This window comes from Eptesicus fuscus, chromosome 7, assembly GCF_027574615.1.
Source record: "Eptesicus fuscus isolate TK198812 chromosome 7, DD_ASM_mEF_20220401, whole genome shotgun sequence".
Taxonomy (NCBI): domain Eukaryota; kingdom Metazoa; phylum Chordata; class Mammalia; order Chiroptera; family Vespertilionidae; genus Eptesicus; species Eptesicus fuscus.
This window is the reverse complement of record NC_072479.1, coordinates 9398842-9417501: the sequence shown is the minus strand read 5'-3', so window position 1 is coordinate 9417501 and position 18660 is coordinate 9398842. Positions and strand designations below refer to the sequence as shown.

At 48.9% G+C, this 18660-nt stretch overlaps 1 protein-coding gene across 1 annotated transcript in view; it reads right to left on the bottom strand.

Moving 5' to 3' along the window:
* The window catches only part of SLC7A1 (solute carrier family 7 member 1), a 59015-nt gene that overhangs the window by 23213 nt on the left and 17142 nt on the right, over positions 1 to 18660 (bottom strand). The window contains exons 3-5 of the mRNA XM_054718735.1: positions 4165 to 4264; positions 3971 to 4023; positions 940 to 1323 (exon numbers count right to left, since the gene is read on the bottom strand). Coding sequence (XP_054574710.1) covers positions 940 to 1309 — 370 coding nt within the window. The 5' untranslated portion in view covers positions 1310 to 1323; positions 3971 to 4023; positions 4165 to 4264. The remainder of the gene's footprint in view (positions 1 to 939; positions 1324 to 3970; positions 4024 to 4164; positions 4265 to 18660) is intronic.

Sequence of the window (18660 nt, the reverse complement as noted above, 5' to 3'; positions counted from 1 at the left end):
AGACAGCGCAGGCTGAAAGGGAAGTAGCCTGGGTGTGTGGCAGTGGCGCCCCACAGAGGCCACACACAGTACCGCACATGATATTCCCAGGACTCAGAGGCTCAACTTACCACATCTTACTGTCTTTTGATAATATTACAAAAAAGCCTGATAAAATATAAATGGAATGTTTAATGGCTATTTGTATTTCTACTTCGGTGAACTGGCCATGCAAATCCTTTGGTTATTCTTTTATTCAGGTGTTTGTTTCAATACAATGGTATACAACCATTAGGAATGTTACTATGGAAAAACAGTTAACACTGTGAGGGGTATTTACTATCTATTGTTCTATTCATAAAGAGAGATACTGTGCCAAAAATATGCATTTAAATTCACAAAAATATGAACAATGGTTAAATCCCTAGACAGTAAATTCTCATGAACAGAGACTGTCTTTTTTCTTCATTGCATCCCTAGTATCTAGCAAAATGCCTTGCACAGAGCAAGTGCTCAATAAATATTTGTTGAGAGAATGAATGAATGAGAGAATTACTATCTCCCAGTTCTTAGATTGGGTAATTTCTACTTTCTTCTTCATGCTTTTCTATATTCCCCCATCTTCCTATGTCCATGATGACTTTACTCTAGTAGTCCAAATAAGTTCACCAAAAGAGACTAAATCCTTTTTAACTAATTAGAGACATCCCACGGTTCTGTCTCCCATGTGAACAGGAACGTCCCCCTTATTGGCCTGGCTTGTCCCCTCTACACCCCAGCACACTCGGCCGTGAGCACCAAGAGCAGCGGGAGGGCCAGTGGTGCCTCTGCCTTCCACAAAAGGGAAAAGGAAAGAGGAGGATGGATAATGGTCAGGCAAGGAGGGATATCCTCAGAAGCTAGACTTGGTCTATTTGGAGCAAAGTAGGGAAGTGGGAACGACAGAAGTGGATGACTCACCGATGATGTAGGAAAGGATGAGGTTCCACCCCGTGATGAAGGCCCAGAGCTCCCCGACGGTGACGTAGCTATAGAGATATGCCGAGCCGGTCTTGGGGACACGAGCACCGAACTCGCCGTAACAAAGGCCAGCCAGCACGGAGGCCAGCGCCGCGATCAGGAAGGAGATGACAATGGCAGGGCCAGAGTTCTCACGGGCCACAGCTCCAGCCAGGACGTACACACCGGCTCCCAGCGTGCTGCCCACCCCCAGTGCCACCAGGTCAAAGGTGTTGAGGCAGCGGGACAGCCGGCTGTCCTCGCGGCTGCAGTCCACCACCTTCCGCCTCAGCATCTGCTGGCCAAGGCTGAACAGCACCTTGCATCCCATCCTGCTGGTTCAATCTGCAAAGAGAAAGAACAGGGTGTTCCATCCCTGCCACTCCTTTCACCCCCTCTAATCGCCACACGGACAGCGACCAGGTCCCTTATTATGATTTATGGCTAAAATGTTTTCAGCCTCAGAATTCCCCCATCAGACCACCACCTAGGCCCTCCTGCCCGAGCCTGACCTGAGCGCACACCCCGGGGCCAGCGCAGCAGCTGACTGTACCAGACTTTGCTCTCTGAGCACCCACAGTTCTTTCCGTTCACAGGAGAAACCCTGTGCGGGCAGAAACTACGGAGTACGGGGAACTCACATGACAGAAGTGAACCCAAAGTGTGGGGTGAGGAGGGGAGACTAAAACTCCAAAAGAAATGGTCCAGGTTTAGAGTTGAAGCAGGGACCTGCTCACAGCCCCATGTCCTCACTGGGCAGCAGGAGTCCATCTGCCTCGGGAGAAATGTGATGTGGGAACCTGGGCTCTTTAAAAGCCCCCCAGGGTCTACCTTTGTCTGAACCCAAGCAGCAAGGGGCAAATTCACTCATCTCACACCTGTGCTTGACACAGCCAGTGTTTAAGGAACTGGAACCCACAGTGTTTAAGGAACTGGAAGCAGTGTCAGGGCGGGGAGGCTGAAGGTGATGGGGCTCCATGGAAGGAGTGTGGGACCAAGAGAAGGTTTGACTGTCCGTCGCAGAGGCTACTACTTTCATGGGGAAAACAGTCAATTTCATGAAGTGAGGACAGAGGCAGAAAGTCTGAAAACCCACCTGGGGACATCTCTGCATCTAGTCAGAAGCCTCAGTTATCATGACACATAATGTTTTTCTACAGAGCGGTGCCTTCCCGCCCTGACGCTGCTTCCGGGGGTAGGACTGTGGGTTCCAGTTCCTGAAACACTGGCTGTGTCAAGCACAGGTGTGAGAGGAGTGAATCTGCCCCTCGCTGCTTGGGTTCAGACAAATGTAGAGTCCAGGTTCCCACATCACATTTCTCCCGAGGCCGATGGACTCCTGCTGCCCAGTGAGGACATGGGGGTGTGAGCAGCACCCTGCTTCACCTGGTAACTCTGCACCTTTGCTTCTGACATTTACAAGGTTGCAACAGCCTCAAAAATAAGGTGCTTACTTATAGCTGAAAACCCCCGGGAACTAGGAGCTGTGGGATCCCCTCCTCCTTCCTTCTACTGCAGTAGCTGCTCGGAGATGCTGACGTGTGGCAAAGGGCACTGGCTAGATCCCCCACAAAGTTCCTCTGATGAAAGGCGGTGTGGGCTGCTGATCCCTGATTACGTGAGCATTCTTAATATAGCTACACACTCGGGAGGAAGGCTAAGAATGGCTCCTGAGGAATGTAAGAATGTGAGAGCAGGATAAAAATCAGGTGACATTCTTAATACACACACACACACACACACACACACACACACCCCTACAAAACAACCTCCATTTTTTGTGGTAAATAAAATAATGACAATGATGAAGTCCCTGTGGTAAATCGTTTTTCTTAATCGAAGCATAACTGAAAAAAGAGCTTTCAAATATTTTTTAAACCTCACTCGAGGATATTTTTCCATTGATTTTTAAGGAGAGTAGAAGAAAGAAAGACAGACAGAAACATCGATGTGAGAGAAACACATCGCTTGGTTGCCTCCTGCACAAGCCCGACCAGGGCCCGGGCCAGGGAGGAGCCTGCAACTGAAGTACGTGCCCTTGACCGGAATCAAACCCGAGACCCTTCAGTCTGTAGGCTGACACTCTATCCACTGAGCCAAACCGGCTAGGGCTTTCAAATATTTTAATAGAAAAACTTTTTCCCCTCACTACATCCTATGCCAAAACCAAACACAAGAGTCAGATAAAACAGGAGCAATTCTAATTTAAAGAGCAATGGTACGCCAAGACCCACTAGCTAGCCTTGGCCTCCCCAAACCCCACCACCCCCTCCTGGCTCCAATGCTCCCTCGGGACTCTAGGAACCCAAGGACCTGAATGAAACTCACTGAGCTATAGCAGATCTTTATGGCACCTAAACCCCAGAACAAGCTGCAAAAGAATTCTTAATTAAGAGAGTGAAAAATAGAAGAGGCAGAGAAATAGGAGCAAGAGTAAAAGTTTAGGAGTAAGAAAGAAATCGGAGCCTGCCTGTTACCTTGAGAAATGCAAAGTCCTCCAGAGTCAAAGGCAGAAACACAGCCCACTGTGTCATTGGCACACTGCGCCACCATCATGGAGCAGCCAGCAGCCACCGCACGGGGCAGAGGCCCCTCCACATGCTGCTGACCACAAGGCACTCGCCGTCGGCACCAGGAGCACACCCTGTGGATGAGGCCTTTGTGCAGAGGGCTTACCATCTGTAGGTATTAAGAATTCTGTTTTCCCTGGCCAGTGTTGCTCAGTGGTTGAGCATCGATCCATGAACCAGGAAGTCACAGTTCAATTCCCGGTCAGGGCACATGCCCAGGTTTCGGGCTCCATCCTGGGTAGAGGGCATGCAGGAAGCAGCTGATCAATGTTTCTTTCTCACTGATATTTCTCTCTCTCTCTCCCTCCCCCTTCCTCTCTAAAGAAAAATATCAATTTTTTAAAATCTCTTTTTTTTTTAAAAGAGTTCTGTTTGAAAGAAATGTAGGAATTTAAGAAACCCACCACTGTGAAAAGGCAAACCTGTTTTCTGATGAGATGGAAGTACTAGGTGATCTTGAAAAAGCACAGCAGCTCTAAATTTTAAAAGAACAACAACGGAGGGTTTTAGTTGTCAGTACACTTAAAAAGTCAACAACTGACTAAAGGTCTAAGTTAACATATTCTAGCACATAAGTGATGACCATCCTGCGGGGGTGCTGACAGGCAGACTATACCTGGAATATGATGTGAGGACTTGTCACCTTGCCACCCGACAATCACCTGGGTCTTGGAGCAACGATGTCTCAGTAGGGATGAGCTGGGGGCTTCAGGCTCCTGAGAGGCAAAGAAGAGACAAAAGACACAATCTTTTTGGCCCCAGAATCTCTATGCCTGTGGCTGTTACAAGAGGAATGATTCCATTTGGCTCAGCAACAGGAAGGACTCCCAGCTGTAACACAAACTGAAGATCGGATGAAAGTGGGGAGGCAAGGGTCACGTCACAGGAAGTGGGCAGACACAGGGTGAAGCACCACCAGGCAGTGGCATCAATGGGGGAATTCAGAAGACAGGAAACTAATAAGATGGCCTCGAACCCAGGCATGCTACCACATCACCTCTATAAATGGAAGATCATATTTTAAACGAGAGGCCCGGCGCACGAGTTCATGCACCAGTGGTGTCTCGGCATGGCCTGTGGGGATTGGGCCAAAACCGACAGTCCAATGCTGCCTGCTTCTCCTGCCTGCTGCTCCCACTCATCCTGGCCCCGCTGCGCTGGCCGCGGGCTTGCGCCTAGTCAGTCCCGATTGGGAGAGGCTCATGCCGCTGCAGCGGTGCTTGCCAGCCATAAGCCCTGCATCTGGCACCTGTTGGTCAGCTAAGTGGTGCTCCCACTGTGGAAGTGCACTTACCACCAGGGAGCAGCTCCTGTGTTGAGTGTCTTCCCCCTGGTGGTCAGTGCACGTCATGTTTGGTTGTTCGGTTGCTTAGGCTTTTACATCTCTCTATATAAAACCCTAATATGCAAATTGACTGAAAAGCAAAATGATCAGTCGCTATGACGTGCACTGACCACCAGAGGGCAGACGCTCAGGAGCTGCCCTTAGCCCGCAGGCCCTGACCGGCAGCAGCAGCGGTGCCACCAAGCAGATGGCACCAGGCCAGCCAAGACAGGTGAGAGTGGGGACCACCCCCCCCAATCGTCCCACCGGTCACCACATAGAGAGAGGTGACCAGCAGTAGCGACAGGGGGTGTGGCCAACGAGCGGGCAGCGCCAGGCCAAGGTGGGTGCGAGCGGGAGCCCGATCACCCCGCCAGTTGCCCCACAGATGGGCCCTGATCGCCAGCCAGGCCTAGGGACCCTACCTGTGCATGAATTTCATGCACTGGGCCTCTAGTACATAGATAAGGATGCTATGAAAGCATCCTCCACACAGACTATTTCCACAAATCTAGGGTATTGCTAAGACCACAAGTGAACCCTCTCCTGACACTGGCAATGAGAACCAAGGTGAGTGGGGGCAGAAAACCTTAGCTGGTTCCCTCAGGAAATAGTCACTCCATTCTGTATAGTCAACCATTTCATGAGGGAGCTCTCTTCTACCGGCTGACACATGAGCACTGAGCAGACACCCAGACAGGCCACAGATTGTCCTAAATGTAGCATGTGCACCACTAACGTGCCTGGTGGAGTGGCCTGCAATCCCAGAAGGAATGGGGTCGGTGACTGGAGGTGCCACTGTCTGGATGCAGTGAGGTCAGACTTCCCTGAGGGCATGTTAGGAAGAACCTTCCAGATGAGTGGCACAGAAAGTCCTCTGCTTTCTCAATCTTATCATTTCTACTTTGCACATACACACTCACTCAGGAGCTGCAGAGGTTTCATTAGGCTTCCTGAAGATGCCTTGCACGGAATGTGAACCCAGAGAGGATTATCACTATGCCAAAATGCAATGAAGACTCAATCAACAGCTAGTTTTAACACTTCAACAGCAGTGAACCAGCTTCCCAGCAATCCCAACCGACACATTCATGCAATTCATTCCACGTTAAGATTTCATTCTTTTCCACTTTCTATTTTGAAAATGTCCAACCCTATAGAAAAGTTAAAAGAACATTTATACACTCTTCATCTGCATTTACCAATATTTAACATTTGCCATATTTGCTTTATCTTTGTAGAAATATATGCTTTTGTCACGAACCATTTGCTAGTGAGCTATAATAGCGACCATGGTAAATCCCAAGAAAGACACTGTCCTACATAACTATGACATCATTATCACAACAAAGAAACTCAACATTCACTTAAAGATAGCCCAAAATCATCAATATTTTGCTATTTCTTGATACTCTACCATGTGCCAAGTACCACAAGGGAACTGAGAAAAACAAGAATGAGTAAGGCTCAGGTTCACAGTCCAACAGAGGAGACTGACACAGGCACCCTGCCGTGCGCCTGTGCCTAGGTGCTGATTCATATGTGAGGCTCTGTCTTGGTAGAAGAGAACGGAGTTGGCCCCACCTAGAGCCTCTGGAAAGGCTTTTGCAATGAGGTGATGTTTAGAGAGGACGAGTTTACCCAACATAAGGGGGGAGGGGGCCTAAATGTAAAACTGTGGAGGCTTGAGTGTGACAGCCAGAATAATGGGCCCAAAGGCCAAATCCTAATTTCAAGAACCTGTGAATATGTTAGGTTCCATAACAAGGGGAATTCAAATTGCGGAAAAAATCAGCTGAACCTGAGATGGGAAGATTTTCCTGGGTGGCCTCGTGTAATCACCAAGGTGGAAGAGGAAGTGGGGGAGTCCAGTGTCACAGGGGTGCAATGTGAGACAGACTCCATCCGCCACTGTCAGGGGCATGAGCCAAGGAAGGCAGGCAGCTCCTACCAGCTGGCAGAGACCAGGATCAGAGTCCCTCAAGAGCCTCAAAGAAGCAGATCCCTGCCAACGCCTTGATCTGAGCCCAGAGAGACCTATTTCAAACTTCTGATCTCCAGAGCTGTAAGGTAATAAATGTGCGATGTTTTAAGCCACACAAAAAAATGAAAATAAATAAAAATGTGGAAACAAGCCTGGAAATTGTCCAAGTGCTGGGGCTGGGATGAAGTCGTCAAAGTCCATGTGGTCAAGTCAAGAAAACTGCGCTTTATTCTTGGGGGAAGGGAAGGGCAGCCAAGAGCCCCGACTGGATCTGTACCTTAAGAAGAAAACTCTGGAGCGAAAGGAGCAGAATCTGGAAGGCAAACAACTGGTAATCTTTGTTGTCAGTGATAAAATCAGAGCTTTCAAGCAAACTCACACAAAAATCAGAACTTTGGAAAACTAGCATCCAGCACCAAGATCTCAACACTTCCCAAAGCTTAAAGGAGTTTCTCAAGACATTGGTGGTGATACTAACAAATGTGATTTTCAGAAAAATATATGACATGATGAAATGTGTCAACTTGTCAGATCTGCATAGCTCAACTATGCAGTAATGCAGTAAAACAGACCATACCCAGGTGACAGACAACTCAAGTGGCAGAACAGGCCCATGTAGCTTACAGCACAAAAGCTCACTGATGTAGTTTCAGATTCCACAGTGGGATCTAGCCTTGCCTGTGAGTTTTCATGTAGTATCAAGAGAGAATAACCACAATTATCTGGAAAGGCTACTAAAGTACTCCTCCTTCCCAAAAATTCTTGAGGCCATCTTTACATTCTTCATCTAAAGTAATACATCAACACTGACTGATGCACAGCAGACATAAGAACCCAGTTGCCTTCTATTAAGCTCAACAGTAAAGAAATGTGTAAATATGTAAGACAACACTCCTTTTAAATTTTTTTGTTTTGGAAAATAGTTATTTTCATTACAATGTTATTTATGTTAAGATAAAAGGTTTTATTGATGTCATTTTTGAGTGGATTAATACATGAATATTTGTGACGTGATAAATACTGATACATGTAACTCATCTAAGCCAAAGCTCTGGGGAGCCCTCCATAGTCTACAGGAGTGAGGAGGGTTTGAGGCCCAACAGTTTGAGAACCACTGCTTGCTGGGCTGCCCAGTGATGTGAGCACAGCCAAGCCTAGCACCCACTCGTCAGGAAAGCAGCGGGGCTTCCTTCAGGCTCGCTGGAGCAGCCTGGTGGTGGTCCCTGCTCTATTCACAGTCCTGTCCTGGAAGCACCTCACCCTCAGCTTACAAGTCTTAAAGAAAGAGAGGCTGTGCGTTAGTCTGGGTGAACTCCTCAGGATCAATGGGATCAAACGCCTGGCAAATTAATTCATTAGCACTGCCTTTCTTTAATCCAAGAATGTTCAACCAATTAATTCCATTTTTTCAGATTTGAAAATACACTTGCTAAAGACAGTAATGAGAATGCTAATACACCTCATGCCTAAAGAATTCAATGTCATTTATTTCATAAATACAGCAAGCAGCATTCCAATACCAGCCGTGATGGGTTTCCAGGAGCACATGGAAACCATCAAGGTGTGACCCTGACACCATGTGACACCGTCACACAGGCAGGAGATATGTACCTAAAATAACGGGAAAACATCCACAAATGTACTTCCACTAAACAATGTGTAAGTCAAAGGAACCAGATCTTTCCATTCAGGCAAAAGCAAATTTTATTTTATTTTATTTTATTAAACACTAGAGGCCCGGTGCACGAAATTCATGCATGGGGGTGTGTGTCCCTCAGTCCAGCCTGCACCCTCTCCAATCTGGGACCCCTCGAGGGCAGTTGGACAGCCCTCTTACAATCGAGGACTGCTGGCTCCCAACCGCTTGCCTGCCTGCCTGCCTGATTGCCCCTAACCACTCCCCTGCCAGCCTGATCGATGCCTAACTGCTCCCCTGCCGGCCCAATTGCCCCTAACTGCCCTCCCCTGCTGGTCCGATTGCCCCTAACTGCCCTCCCCTATAGGCCTGGTCCCTCCTAACTGCCATCCCCTGCAGGCTTGGTCCCCAGCCACCCTCCCCTCTGCAGGCCTGCTTGCCCCTAACTGCCCTCCCCTGCTGGCCCGGTCACCCCTAACTGCCCTCCCCTACTGGCCTGGTCGGCCCTGACTGCCCTCCCCTGCTGGCCTGGTTCCCCCCAACTGCCATCCCCTGCAGGCCTGGTCCCTCCCAACTGCCCTTCCCTGCAGGCTTGGTCCCCCTCAATTGCCCTCCCCTGCAGGCCTGGTTCCCCCCAACTGCCTTCCCCTGCAGGCCTGGTCACCCACAACTGCCCTCCTCTGCCGGCCCGGTCACTCCTAACTGCCCTCCCCTACAGGCCTGATCACCCACAACTGCCCTCCCCTGCTGGCCATCTTGTGGTGGCCATCTTGTGTCCACATGGGGGCAGCCATCTTTGACCACATGGGGGCAGCCATCTTGTGTGTTGGAGTGATGGTCAATTTGCATATTGCCTCTTTATTATATAGGATAATGCTCAACGTTTTGCCAACTTAAATAGGTGCTTTGCCCGTGAGGTTTATCCTGTTCTTCGTCCCACATGTCTGAGTGCCTGCCACACACAGTTCCAGAAACCAGGTATGCAGCAGTAAACTAACAAGACCAAAATACCTGTCTTCATGGTGTTCACACTCTATTACTGGGAATACTGTTTCAAAAAATAAGAATGGGTGAATTATTAAGTGGAGGTAGCACACTTCTGGTCCCCTGATGCAACTCCATTAAATAATTAGAAATAAGATGAGGCCCACGAGAAGGCCAGACATCAGCGTTACTGTCAGGAATGAAGCTACAATAGGAAGCACAGTTCAAGGCAGTCAGGGGATTTCTAAGTTCACTGACTCCAACCAAGAACTGTGGCAAGAACAGAGCTCCTTTGGGATGGCCAAGTTCCCTACCGCCAAAGGGATAAATAAGCAAGGTGTCAGAATTCTGAAAGGAGGGCATTTATAGTTTGTAAAAGCAAACCATAATTAAATTTTTTTTTCTCTGGCATAAATAGTTTTGCCATTTTAGCCTGAGCCCATTTGTTAAAAGGGAACATGGGCTGAGAGGCTAGAAAGCACTGTGCGGAGCTGACTGCATGGCTTCCTCTTCAAGGAAAGAGGCAAGTGACAGTCCAGACCAAAGTCCAGACTGGAGCCCACAATGTCCCCTGAACCATGAGGCCTCCAGGCATCACCAAAAGATCCAGACTGTGCTCAGACGCGCCCCTTTCTCCCCCTCTTTTTATGAGCCTGCATCATGGGTACTGTGAGGATGGTGACTCCAAAATTGTTTTCTGAGGAGTGATCTCCCCTGTCCCTTAGCCTACCAGTCTTGAAACTCTGAAAATCACCAGACTCTTGTTAACTAGCAAGGGGCAGGCTTGGATGGTACCAGAAACCAAAATACTTTTACATATCATGTTCCACTCCACTTCCACCTTACCCACACTTCCTGTCTTCCATAGCTCTATGACCGCACGATACATTCCCACTTACCAGTCTCTCAGTTATATGTGTCTTTGCCTGATGGCAGTGGTTTCCACAGCTGCTGCTAATGGTTCCCAGGCAAACTCACAAATGGAGTCCAGTGTCTACTTGAGGGGGTGTCCCACCTCTCCTCTCAGTTGCCAATGTCCACCCTGATTCCACCTGTACTGGGACCCACACCAGTTTCTGTCTACTCCCTAAGGCAGCAATAACATTTAAACAGAAGAGCTGTTTGAAAGATCGCGTAATCTAGACAGACATTGTGGTTCTACAATGCTTATCAGGGAGAAAAAATTACAAACTCAACAGGAAATGTGCTCAAGGAAATAGCCAAATGTTCCTCCTATCCCCAACTCTTCAATAATTAAAATTACTCCAGCCCAGCCCTGGCCAGTATTTCTCAATGGTTAGAGCATCTGCCCATGCAACGAAGAGCCTCGGATTTGATTCCCAGTCAAGGGCACGTAGCTGGGTCGCAGGTGTGATCCATGGCTCAGTTGGGGGTATGTTCAGGAGGCAACCAATCAATTTGTCTCTCTCACATCCATGTTTCTCTCTCTCTCTCTCTTTCTCTCCCTCTCCCTTCCTTCCCTTGCACTCTCTCTAAAATCAAGGATTTAAAATTGTTTATTAAAAAGAAAAATGACTCCACTACCAAGGAAAGGACCACTGGCCTCACAATTTGGTGATTCATCCTTCCTCTGAGATGTGAAATGCTCCTCTGAAGGCCCCAGGATCCTTGGCTGTGTACTGTGACTGGCCAGTACAGGCCATTCCTCCCATCAGCACAGAGCTCCTGGGGAAGGCCCACTAGGGGAGGGGGCAGGAAGAGGCTGGGAAGGGCCAAGCCAAGTCAGAGGCTGCAGGATAGAAGTTTTTAGCTGGGGATGACTTGGCCCTAAGTAACAGTTAGCAATGTCTGGAGACACATTTGGTTGTCACAGCTGAGAGCTGGTGGTGTTGGCATCAAGTGTGTAGAGGTCAGGGCGTGGCACAGCCTCACACCAAGAATGATGGCCACCGAGGTGGAGGAAGCCTGCTTCTGTATGGAGCTGGCTGGGCTGCAAAGTGCTCTACTAATTTGTTTTTAGTGAACTGGCTTAAAAATTATTGTTAAATAATGTTTAATTTTTAAAAACCCAACACTACAAACAATGTTTGCAAATGAGTATGTAGTCATCATAAAAACCGTGTTACCACATCCCTGGAGAATCCTCGATGTCCCCAAACCAGGATTGAGAATAACTAAGAGGCAAGCAGATGAAAAAGTAAGAGATTAAAAAATGCAGTGTGAACGACAAGCTTCACCTACTCATCTGGGTTCTCATTTCTAAGAGTGACTCGGGTATCTTGCAGAACTGCGTGAGATTCACTCCTCTGCATGTAACTCGAAGATGATGACAAGTGTAGAGAGGCGACTGCCAGGTGGGGCTTCCGGTGAGGCGAAGGAGCTAACCTGTGCTGAGTGCCTGTGCTGTGCTGAGCCTCCAGAGAGGATCCCTCACTCCCAGTTCACAGATGAGGTGAGGGAGCTCAGAGCAGGTAAGCAACTCAACTTTGATATTAAGGCTCCATTGCCACCTTATAAAAAATTCCTCTTGTTATGGAAACCCACTGTTTGGTGTTTAAGAGTGAAGGACATCTCTGTGCTGTGGCTCTGAAGGAGCACAAAGATGAGGCAGCGTCCCGGGACCAGAATGACAGCTTCCTTCCCAGAAAGGCTCTGCCTACCAGTGAGCGTGAACCTCTCTGTGTTTTAAAGCCTGAGAATTTAAAAAATGAAATCACAGGATCTAAGAGTTGGAAGGGACTGACAAGTCATCTAAAGCAGAGATCCTCTCAGACTGTGAAAGGCAAAAATGATTAGGGCAGAAAAATAGTGGAGAAAGAGGAAGGGAGGACTGGTGCTGGGGGAGGGCAGGTATGGAAGAACAGGCGGCTTTTCCATCCCATCCTTGCCTCCCCGCTCTTTAAATGCTGTCACCAACTATGCTCAGAATTCTGACTCTGGTCCTGCCATAATAAACACATGCCTAAGCCAGACACGTTCCCAATAACAATAATAATCCTATCCTATATAATAAAAGCCTATTATGCAAATTGTCCCCTTGGGCGGTCGTTGGACCCGGAGACCAGGAGTTGGACTGCTCACTATGAGGTGCACTGACCACCAGGGTGCAGTGCGGAACATGGCGGTCATCGACACAGGCTGGCAGCAGGCTGCAGTGGAGGCACTGCCGACTAGAGCGGGACCACAGGGGGTTGGTGGAGCGGGTGAGCGGGCGGTGCCAGGCCAAGGCGGGTGCCAGCAGGGACCTGATCACCCTGCAGGTGCTGAGGGAGCCAGGCTGGGGGCCCGGCCCTGATCAATCGCCCCACAGACAGTGACCAGCAGCCAGCAGGCCCTGATCGTCCGATCTGGCCCAGGCCCCAGACTGGAATGGGGAACTGGGAGTGGGAAACTGCGACCAACCTCCCACAGTGCCCAGGTGGGGAGCTGCGACCTCTCGCAGGCTACCTGGGGGCAGGGGTGATGGGGATGGAGGTGCAGTGAGAATGCGGGGTGTCCGCTGAGCTCGCTCTCACTCTGCCTGCTACCCTCCCCCAGAACACCAGGGCTCATGCCCCACGGAAGCCCCAGGGCTCAGGTGCCAGGTGTCTGCGAGGAGCAGGGCCTCTTCTGGTTGAGCCAGGCCTCAGCCGCCAGGACCACAGGGGCCGGTCGGGCACCCTGTGGGTTCGGTCAGGCACCCTGTGGGTTCGTGCAGGAGTCAGTCTGCGAGGCCGGCCGGGAGAGAGCGCACTGCCCGCCCGGCTTCTGTGTGGCACCACTGGACAGCCCAGAGGCCCACGCTGTGCCCCAGCCCCGCGGCATCCCACTTCGCTCACCACATCTCTGTGTGGGAACTCAGGCGCCGTGACTCAGGTGGAGGGGGATGTGCAGGGGCCCAGGGGCCCAGGTGCTGCCCAGGGCCCAGAGGGCAGTTGAGACCTGCCCTTGCATGCCAGATACTTGCGCTCTGATCACCAGCCAGGCCTAGGGACTGCACCCATGCACAAATTTCATGCACCAGGCCTCTAGTATAACAATGATGATGATGGCTAACATTTATATTAAGTGCCCACTATGTACCAGGGCCCTCTTGTAAGGCACTGAGTGTTATGTCATTTAACACTCAATCTGACCCCTTGAAGCTTATACAGCTTTTATACCAGCTCACGTATGAAAAACCAGTTGTTTAAAGTGGAATCTTGGTTCAGACCTCGGCATGACTAACTCGAGATCCACCCTTATGCTCCATGATTTTTAATAGGACTGAGAGTCCATAGACCTACAATCAGTCCCTGGGGCAATGGGCCATAATGTCATCCCAGTAAAACTTTATTAAAGACATAGGGACCATCCTCCCACTTACAAAACAGGTTCTGAAGACAACTGTGGTTCTGACCCCTGATGAAAACCACTGCATTTATACTGTAGACAGATGATCTTTATAGTATGTAAATTATCATTAACGAAGGAGAGGGGCGGGGAGGGGAGGAAAGAGAAAGAAAGAGAAAAGAAGTGCTCAATTCATAAGGGACCAAAGTATAGTTTTTCTATTAGGTGCCAGGGGAGACACAATAATTTCTACACAAGTTCAGTTGCTCGAGAAGCACTTTGTCTCATACTTTCATTCTGCACAGCAGCTGTTCTGTGGAAGACCCATTTCGAGTTGAGTTTCAGGAACATGAAACTGGCTCCCGGTGCTGCCATATCTCCAGTTCCGGTGTGAACATAAACTCCAGTTTTAATTCACAACTTAAATATTCCGTGGCAGCGGGACACAGAATAATGAAACTGAGGAAGACTGCAGCACTGGCTGGTTTAGACAACACACACAGGGGAGGGGAGGAGGGGACTCCTCTCACTCTGCGTACACATGGCCCAGGATCTCAGAGAAAAAGGGACCGTTTTCACAGGTAATCAGAAGGCAAAGGATCACAGGCAGTAACAAATTTAACAAAGTATCTTAGCTCCAACACAGTATTTTCTAAGACCAGCAAGGAACACATACAGGGAGGCAGGGGAAAAACGTGCCCAGCTTGGGAAGCGGGATGTACAGGAGACACATTTGGGAATGCTTCCTGCACGGAAGGTCTGGAATGCTCAGGAGGCTTAGAGGCAACCCTTTGTCTGCCCAGGCACACCTGACAGGTGAGTTCATGCTACTCTCCTGGGCACTGACAAGCTCTAGGACAACTTCCTGCAGGCAGGCGTCAGCCTGCCCCGCGCTCCCACCGATGGCCGTGTCCCAGGGTGCGGCTGCTCTGAAGCAGCCTTAGATGTGGCCGGGGGCTGCCGACGGCAGCCAGGTTCAGAGGAGCCTGCCTGCACCAGCCCAAGGATTACCAAATGGAATTAAGCAAGCACTTGCAAGCTTTGGGTTCTGAGTTTCTGTGCTTTGATAGCCTTAATTTGTTCTCCTGGGGCTAAATCGCTTGGCTGTGTCACTGCAATTCTACATATGAACACAGTCAGGGAAATGCAATATGCAGGGTGATTTATGATGCAAAGGGCTCCCCGCAGGAGACCATTCCCCCCAGGGAAGAAGGCACAGGCGGCAGGGAACCACACACACCTGCCAGTTAGCAGTAGGGACCTAATTTAAAGATGTCTCTGTCCTCCCATTTTTTCTGCTAAACTCACACAAGATTTCTTCTTGAGAACATTTTCATCTGCATGAAATGGTCCCAACAGGCTACATCCTATATAATAAAAGCCTAATATGCAAATTGTCCCCTTGGGCAGTCATTTGACCGTGAGACCGTGAGTTCGACTGCTCGCTATGACATGCACTGATCACCAGGGGGAGGTGCGGACGCATGACTGGCATCAGCGACACGGCTGGCAGTGGGCTGCAGTGGAGGCGCTGCTGGCCCCATTGGGCCCCTACGAGAGCAGGACTGCGGCATGATAGTGGAGCAGGTGAGCGGGCGGTGCCAGGCTAAGGTGGGTGTGGGTGGGGCCCTGATAGTCCCACCAATCACCCTGCAGACAAGTGACCAGCAGCAGAGGTGGTACGGGGAGGGGGGGGGAGGGTGAGGGGGGGTGAGCAGGGCTTCCAGGTGCTGAGGGAGCTGGGCGGGGGGCTCAACCCTGATTGATCACCCTGATTGATCGCCCTGCAGGCTGGATAATGGAGCAGGTGAGGGGGTGGTGTCAGACCAAGGTGGGGTGCCAGATGGGGCTGTGGGGCTGCGAGGCTGGGGGCGCGAGCTGGGGCCCAATCTCCGCAGGTCAACCCGAGGGACCCGGGCACAAATTCATGCACTGGGCCTCTAGCATGAAATATGAAATAATCAAGAAGCTGGTAAGAAGGGATTGATTACAAGATGACCTAGTACATTCCACACCAGCCTATTTGCATACTGCCTTCATCAGTTTTTGTTGTATCCGGGCAGCATGCATTCAGTTATTCCTAATGCTGTTCCTTAAAGGCACCCGCCTTTCAATGATTTAAATTTTCTTTCAGAAAACCTTGTATTACTCTCATAAATGGAGCACCAAAGTGATCTGAGACCAGACATGAGCCAGCCCCATCACCCAAATAAGAGGCCTTCTGTTTTCTGCAGGGACCCTATGGCCAGAGCCTTATGGGCAGTGAGCTCTGGATGTTTCCGGTACATATATTTTTTCTAATATGCATTTGCACTTACACTATTAAGATGAAAATGTTTGTGCATGCCCTAAAATCATCTGTCACACAACACACTTAGGGAAACAAAATATCTAGTCCACGAGTTGTCAAACTATGGCACTTGGCCCATTTTTGTACTAACCACGAATTAAGAATGGTTTTTATTGTTGTTTGTTTTTTTTCAAAAAAGGAGGAAGAGGAAGAGGAGGAATAGACCAATTATTCAACAGAGACTACATGTGGCCCAAAAAGCTTAATATATTTTCTCTCGCCCTTTTCAGACCAGTTTCCTAAGCCCTGATCTAATCTGTGCTTTTATTTTACCATGGAAGTCCAAATACTCTGAATGACTTAGACAAACTTGCTTCAAGTAATTGAAGAAATTTTACCAAAGAAGCCATCAGCTTAAATGCTTTCAAAATAGGCCCCTGTCCGATCATTCTGACTACACATTAAGAACTGAGGCTTGTCTGAAACAACCCAAAATGTGGGGCTGCACAACTCATGTAGCTGGTCTTTGTCCTCCGAGGCCTGAGGTGACATCCCATTTGCCCCAGGGCCACTCGCCACCCTTTTCCACTAGGGCTCCTAGGAATTTGGGCACTGGCAGGGGAGGGGCGGGAGTGGCCTCCTTGATGGAAGCTGTGGTCACCAACTCTCTTCTGCACCCTCCAGGCCTAGGGTTCTAGGGCTGCTCAGGGTCCACTCTCACACACACGGGCTTCTTGAACAGCAGCTTTATTAACTCACCGCAGACTACCTACTCTGAGAACACCATCTGTTCCCTGCAGGGGCCCTAACGGCAAAGCCTTCTGGGCAGTGAGCTCTGGATGTCTGTGATGCTGATGTCACCTGAGGAATGCTGGCATTCCAGGCCACTGCCAGGTACTACGCCTCTATTACATACTCACACAGCTGGATGGGGCCTTCAGCCATCTAGTGGCTCGCCCTCCTCCCTCTACAGTGAGTTACACAGACCTCCCCTAGAATAAAAAATGCCCGGACAGATTCTAGTGACCAGTTACAACAACACACTGCATTATAAAAACGCAATCCTCAATGTAATATAGTAAAATCTGCACAGCTGATATGTTGCAGACACTTAAGTTTTCCACAGGCACAGAAAACCAACAATCAATCCCCACTTTATAAATGAGAAGACTGAGCATCAGAGAACCTCAATGATGCTCATCAGGGCTCTAAGTGGCTGGTGTGGCCTCATCCCAAAGCCACTTCACTGAGCCAGTTCCTCCCATGATCCACCTCTGTGGCTGACTAAGCCCAACCGTGAACACAGCAAGGCCTCCAGCTAATCTGTCCACAGACATCGCAGTCACATCACACAAATTCAGTTAAATGAGATAAAAGTCTTCTGACCTTTCTATGCATGGAGAAGGAATGCCACGGTTCAGGGCACCTGGGTGGAAAGGTCTGGCCACTCGTATCAAGCTACGTTATTGAGTTTGTTGAATAAGTACTCCCTGAGTGAAACATTTCTTTCATGTGGCTCATTTTGCATCTGCTCACTGATCTGAGGAGGAGTCAGGAGACTTGCCTGCCCCTGGCTGTGCGATCTTGGGCAAGTCACTCTAGTTCTGTTTCAGTCTTACCATCTGAAAATGAATAATACTTACCGCATGTACACCTCTCCACCCCATCCCTACCTGCTCCCCATGGTGAAGATCAAGATAGAGGCTAAAATCTCAGGTAAAACGATTCAAAATATGGTCAGCAAGTTACTTAATGAGCTTCTCTTTTTCCCTCTGTAAGATGAGGATAATGGTAATAATAGCTACTTCAGAGTTTGGGAAGGTTCAAATGAATAAACATATGCAATGCACATAGAGTACCTGGCACACAGTAAGTGCTGTATGCTTGCTGCTCTTGTTATTATTACCAGTTTGTTCATCTCTAAGAAACCTTATTAATAACCAACTCATAAAGTGCTATGGAGATTAAGCAGGAAACCTAAATAAGTAGATTTTTATATTATATGATGGTGTTCTGTAACTGACAAATGACTATACAAATATAGAGCTTAAAATATAAAAATAAGCTTATTGTTTGATTTCCATCTGTACTAACTCAGATGGACGATTTGAGGGCTGGATATGCTTACACTAAGAAATGCTTACACTAAGTTAAAACTATTAAGAAATAGAAATATAAGTAATAAATATAAACAATAAAATTAGTAATGATCGAGTTTTTAACCAGATTTTTATTTGTGAATATTTAACTATCTCCATTTCTGTAGAGCTAACAACCACAGTCCTCTGAGGGGGGTGTCGGGGCCTGGCAGCAACCACAGCCCTGGATCACAGCGTTTCCTTTTCGAGCCAGCGACTGTTCACTGATGTGGCTCCTTTAAAAAGAAGCCGGTCACACTCTGCGGGCTGTGGGTCACTCCCCTGGACGACCCCACCCCACCCAGAGGCCTTGGCTTATGTTGACTCTCAGTCCCAAATGTGGAATTTTACCTTGCATTTCACCACAGGGGCAGCTTCTCCCACTTAATCTACTCTGAACTCAACAGAAAAAGACTGCCCAGCCATCTGGACGCTCACAGAGCCCAGTTATTTGTTTTGCCAAACTTTGTGTACATTGAATAAA